Below are 6,000 nucleotides of genomic sequence, written 5' to 3'. Positions count from 1 at the left end.
GACCGGTGGCCATGGGGAGAGGCAGCCTGCTCTGCCCTCGCGGGGGGAGGGGAGGCGTTGTGGGTCTCCTGCTCTCTGCAGTCCCTGGGCTAACGAGGAGTCTGCAGCGAAGTGCTCTCTGCATCAGGCCTCCAGGTCCCGGGTCCGCAGGCCGCGCCTAGCGCTCCCGAGCCTCGTGGACCGCGGACCCCGGCGGAGCGCAGTGGATGGAGGGCGGCTCTGGGAAGCCCTGGGCAGGCGCCGCCTAGCGCAACGCGGCCTCTGCACCGGTCCCCACAAGACATCACCCGCCGCTGGCAGCGCGTGTTTCTAAGCCGCGCAACCACTGGCAGCAGCTCCGCCCCTGCCGGGGACCCGGAGCCGGCGCGCACAGGCCGACATGGGGGTGGCGGCGGCCTCCGCGCGCCTCGGGTCACGTGGCTCGGGGGACCGCATGGCGGCGGCCCGCGCGCCCTCGCGTCTCGGCCGGCGGGGCGGCCCGGGCGCGCGCGCCGACGGGGCGGGCGCATGCGCAGGGGGGCGCGCCGCCTCTGCCCCTCGGCGAGGGTGTCTATGGAGAGGCGGCGACCGCGGCTGCTGAAGGAGCGGAGGCTGAGGCCGCGGCGATGGCGCCCTTCCCTGACGAGGTGGACGTCTTCACCGCGCCGCACTGGCGGATGAAGCAGCTGGTGGGGCTCTACTGCGACAAGGTAACGGGGCTGCGCGCGGCCCGGGGACTCGGGCTGGCGGTCCCCGGGCGGCCGGGCCTGCGCCGCGCTCCGCCTCCCGGCAGCTGTCAGCCCCGTGCCCCTGCACCCCTTCGCCCGGCCCGGGGTCCCCTCCGCGCCGCCGCCTCGGCCCGGGCCTACGGCACCCGCGAGGCTCCCGGCTCCGCGCCGTCCGGGGGGCCCCGGCCCTCGGGGACCCCGCTCGGCCGAGGCCCAGGCGCGCCCCAGGCCGCCCGCGGCCCCCCGGCGCCCTTCGGTCCCTGGGCGGCTCGGGGCCCCCCGGAGTCTGTTTGCGGACACCCAGCTGTGCGGCGCGCTTCTTCCACGCGCGGCCGCCCCTGTTTGTTTCCCCCTCCTAGCTTTTCCCCGCCTAGACTTGGGAGAAAAACCAGCTTCGGGAACGGGGAGGACTTTCTGCTCCCCGCGCATGGGTTTCTTTCTCCTCGCAACTTTGAATGTATCCCTTACCGCCCCCGCGTGTTTATTTCCTCGATGTCAGTCGCGCTGCAAGACAGTTGTTCTTTGTTGGGGTCCTTTACCCGGGCTCCGAGGAAAGGGACCCGGGGAAAGTTGTTTGGTACGGGAAGCGAACTGAACCTGGGCGGGTGTCCCCGGGGCGCGGCGCGAACTTGAGCCCCACTTTTGGGCATAGAGCTCGGGGCCTTTGGCTAGGCTTCCAAGACCACGTTACCATGCCCCGTATTTGCTAGTTTACGCCAGGGAAAATCGTAGGCGTATCCTCCAGCCGCCAGGCAACCCAGTTTCTCATAGAAAGCAAGGTAATAAGTAGCTTTTAAAAGACTAAGCATAGAACTAAACTTTTTACTTTCATAAATTATGTAATATTAAGCAGAACCACCCTGGACAGCCCGCGGAGGTGGGGGTTGGAGGATGCCCAGTGTTTGGGGCTGGCCATACTCTAGACTGGCAGTGTAAAGCAGTGAAGTTTGTGTTTCTGATTTTAGCGCCGCTCCACAACTGTCTTCGTCCTCCCTCCATTTTGGAAATTAAAACAAACAAACAAACAAACCAGAACCTGTTTCAGGTGTGGTTTTAAACCATAGGACTGTTCTAGGATAGTGCTTTTCAACTTGTTTGCTGTGAAAAATCCTGACCTCCAAACCTCTGGGCTCCTAGACAGACATCTATTTTAATTTAAATCTCTCCCGGAGGGTGCAGTGCACACCCACTGATGTGAAGCACTTACCCAGGAAAAGTTTAAGGAGTGGGTAAGGTCCTGAGCAGAAGTGTGTAACACTGAACTTACGTGCTGAAGTGTCTTTATCCTCTTGGCTTCTGACGTGTGTTCTAGTAGTTGTCTTTAATTGGAAGGAAGAAAAAATAGTGGGGGTGGGTTTTAATTTTGTCATGTCAAAAATGAAAAAGGGAGGTTAAATCCAAGCATTCAGGAGGCCGAGACGGGAGGAATTAGGAATCCCTGGCCTGTGTAGTGCACTGGCCAGCCTGGACTAATTACTACTAATTTATTCTTGGGATAGCAAAAAATAATCACTATTTCTAAATTAATTGCATATAGTTAATGAAGTTATTGTATTTGTTTAAAGTATTGTATTTATTTGAAGGTTAAAACTCTGGTTTTCTGAGCCTTGACGGGGGTGATTTAGCCGCGAAAAACACTGCATAGGAATTTGACATCATTTTCTTCTTGATCTTAGCAGCCAACGGAAATCTTTCTTAGGATGTCCTTGGTGAGCAAGACTAGAAAAAGAGGTATTTTGTGATGGCTGAATCTAAAAGAAATTAAGATTTTGTTGTATGAAGTTTTACTGTTATTACCATTTGGTCATATGGATCAGGTATCCAATCCAAATAGCCTCCAGTAAAGCTATCCAAATGAGAACTCGTTTTTATGGTCAAACTAAAAAAATTACCAAGTGTGTTGTTTACTGTATCCTTTATTTTGACTCTGAATGTCCTCATAACTATAAAAAAGTTAGTTTTATTTTCAGTACTGCACTTCCATGCGATGCACATAAGTGCAATATATTTTAGAATTATTCATTTGTTTACTAGAATTAAATCAGTTATTTCTCTACTTAATTTATTTAGACCAATGTATTTCAAAGCAGTTGTAGGCCATTTTAAATATTGATACAAATTATTCTTTGTTCATGGATTTTTTTTTTTTTTTTTTTTTTTTTAGGGTGGTTTGAGACAGGGTCTTTGCCATGTGGCTTAAACCAGCCTTGAACTCACTATGTAGCCCAGGCTGGCCTCGAACTCCTGCCCCAGCCTCATGAGTGCACCGCCAGGCCTGGCTCTCTTATTTCTATGAAAAATCTTACGGAGCAATTTTTCACCTCTGTTATCTAGACAATAGTCTTTCATGGTAGGTAGGGCTAGGGAGTATTTCTTTTTTATAGCTGGAGATTTATTATAGGGCTGGATTAGATAAGCAGTCACTGACATCCAGGTGAACACCCATGTCAGGATTAGACCATTTAATTTTCTTGGTGGGAAGCCATAGTAATTTGAGTTTTGGTTTGATAACAGTCAGCTAAAGAAAACCTTTTATGCTAACTGACTGATTAAATTTGGATAATTTTAATAAAAATTTGCATAAGATAATCTTTTGCCTATTTTCTTCTAGTTCTTCAGTTTTTCCTCTAATCCTGAACACTTCATTCTGTTGGTTCTGTTGCTTGACTGTGTAGTTGGTGTTTGTCAGTAGGCCTGGAGCAGGGCTAGATTGTTTACTAGAATACAGTTTGATGGTCAGTCTGCCTTTTTCCTCATTTTTCTGTGCACCTGTAAGAAGATACTGACTGCACTGGGAAGTTTTGGAGGGAAGGATATTATATTGAGAGCTGGGCAGGCAAGGAAAGAGTATTTAATGAGTTCTTACTCCATGCTGATGTTATTTTCTCTAATCCTCGCAAGAGCCCTGTAAGACATTAGTCCTCATTTAAAAAGGAGATAGCCTTAGTGGTTGTACAGCTCATTCAAGTAGTAATTAGTAGAGTCTGAATTTTAATCTCAGGATTTTTTTTTTTTTTCCTTTTCGAAGCCCTTCATGACCACACTAATTCTGCTGCTTATTACTAACTTCTTGATTTTATGCAGAATAGTTCATGTATTGTGTCATTGTTTTTGAGTTTCTTTACTGTGTGTAACTCTCCTTTGATTAAATGAAAGCATTGTCTGACTGAATAGACAAAAAGAAAAAACTTATTTGTGTGGTAATGTTTTGGGGTTTTGTTATATATTTTGAGGGGGGCAGTATGAGGGGTTAGATTGAAGCAGGGGCCTTGCACATGCTAAGAGCTGAATCGCCCTTTATGATTTCTTTTTTCTTTTTTATTTCGAATTACAGTCCTGCCTCAGTCTCACAAGTAGCTGGGATTACAGGCCTATGGGAGCACTTCTGTCTTTTTGTTTTTCTTTTTTGCAGTGCAGCATGGGGAACTGCAAGCAGGCCAGCTTTAAGTGATAAAGTACCCTTGGGAATCATTTCTAAGGCTGGTTTTTATATTTTAGGTTGTCAGAGATAGAAAGTTGTAAATTCTTTTAAAGTATAGAAGATAACATGCTGCTGTTCATTATTATGATTATATCTTATTCCATATAGATTCCTTGTTGAATTACATATTTATTATTAGGTCCCTAGAAACTTTTTCTGGTGGTGGTGATGGTACTGGGGGTTGAGTCCAGGGCCTCCACAGTGAACTACATTTTCACCCTTTTTTTTTTTTTTTTTTTTTTTTTAAATTTTGACAGGGTCTCACTAAATGCCCATTCTGGGTGCGAATTTGTAATCGTCTTGCATCAGCCTCCCAGAGTGCTGGACTGACAGGATTGTGTCACTGAATCTAGCTTGGAAACTTTTATGTTGTCCTGTAGAGCATTGTTTCTCAAAATATGCTCCATAGACCATCAGTTTTGCAGATCAGAACAGTTAAAATGGGAACGGGAAGATGTTCTTACCTGAAACCTGATGGAAGTGTTTGTGATGTATGAGTCTAAACCAGTGATGGGGAACCTTTTAGATATGGAGCACCCAAACTACAACCTCAAACCTGCTATCCTGGAGTTGAGCACGGAGGTTACCTTGAACACTAAGATTTTAGTTTATGAAAAGCAACTCCTGTGTACTGACAGAGAGGGCTGCGTGTGTCCACTGCAGCACACATGCCATAGGTCACTGCCACCAGTGTATTACATAATGAAGGTCATAGGAGACAGTGCTTGCCAGGAATGGTGGTGCCCTCCTGTAATCCCAGCACTCAGGAGGCTGAGGCAAGAGGTTTGCTGGGAGTTTGGGGCCAGCCTGGACTACACAGCAAGGCCCTGTCTCCTGTGCTTGGAAAACACTTGTTTCTCCACTGAAAAACTGCTGACATCTGGGGCCACCTGACTGTGTGCCTGTGTTGCAGGATGCTTTACTGCGGTTCCTGGCTTTGACCCAGTGCAAGTCTATACAATTTCTCCAGTGATGGCAACCAAAACTCAGACATTGCACTTCTCTTTTGGGGGGGCAAAGTGGTCCCTATTTTGAGAATTTTTGCTTTAGAACAAGTAGTTTCTCTAACAGGTCTCTTTGATCTGAAACTGTATCTTTATGATAGGGACAAACATTGTTTCTTTTGGAGAGAAATCAGGTATTAAGTCACAGATAACCAGTCTATTTTTTTTATCTGCTGAATGGTTATATTATTTGGGATAGAGTATTTTACTTTTTTTTTTTTTTTTTAAGGAGAAAAAGGAAAAAAACCAGAAAAAGGGTACAAGTAATATGAAATTTAAAAAATAAACAATAAGAAATCACTAGTTAATAAGATTACATATTCTCATCTTAGAAATAGTTGTTCAAGTTACAAAATTGAAGCACATAAAGTAGACTTTGAAGCAATGAGAGTGCAAACAGTTTTGTTCAATGATCCAAAAAAAACACTCAGTAATAAGGTTATCTATCTTATATACTTAAACATATATGCAGTTATAACCTTTAGACCACTTTCTTTTTTTTTTGTAGAATGACAATTACACATTTTGGGTTTTATTACTCCCACAGTTCTTATTATTTTTATTTGAAGAGAGTAAAACCAAATGCGACATATCAGAACAGAGTCAGTCAAATCAAAAGGATGGACATAATAGATAATGTAAAAATAAAATATAAGGTGATCAACAATCTTGCTATTTTAAGAAGAATTGGCATTTATAATAAAATTGAACTAAACAGTAAAGAATAAAACCAAAGCATTGGAGACATTACAGGATTTTAAAAGAAAATAATAGTCAATCGGAATGGACGTCATAATGATTCTTACTG

The 6,000-nt window shown here is 45.8% G+C and overlaps 1 protein-coding gene across 1 annotated transcript in view; it reads left to right on the top strand.

Moving 5' to 3' along the window:
- Window positions 1–499: 499 nt before the first annotated feature.
- The window catches only part of LOC134471475 (F-box/LRR-repeat protein 5-like), a 43,483-nt gene continuing 37,982 nt past the window's right edge, over window positions 500–6,000 (top strand). The window contains exons 1-2 of the mRNA XM_063230401.1: window positions 500–689; window positions 2,384–2,416. Of these exons, the coding sequence (XP_063086471.1) occupies window positions 606–689; window positions 2,384–2,416 (117 nt within the window). The 5' untranslated portion in view covers window positions 500–605. The remainder of the gene's footprint in view (window positions 690–2,383; window positions 2,417–6,000) is intronic.

Source organism: Cavia porcellus, unplaced genomic scaffold (genome assembly GCF_034190915.1).
Source record: "Cavia porcellus strain 051 isolate PalLab524CR breed Dunkin Hartley unplaced genomic scaffold, mCavPor4.1 scaffold_18, whole genome shotgun sequence".
Classification (NCBI taxonomy): domain Eukaryota; kingdom Metazoa; phylum Chordata; class Mammalia; order Rodentia; family Caviidae; genus Cavia; species Cavia porcellus.
This window is presented reverse-complemented; position numbering and strand designations above follow the sequence as displayed.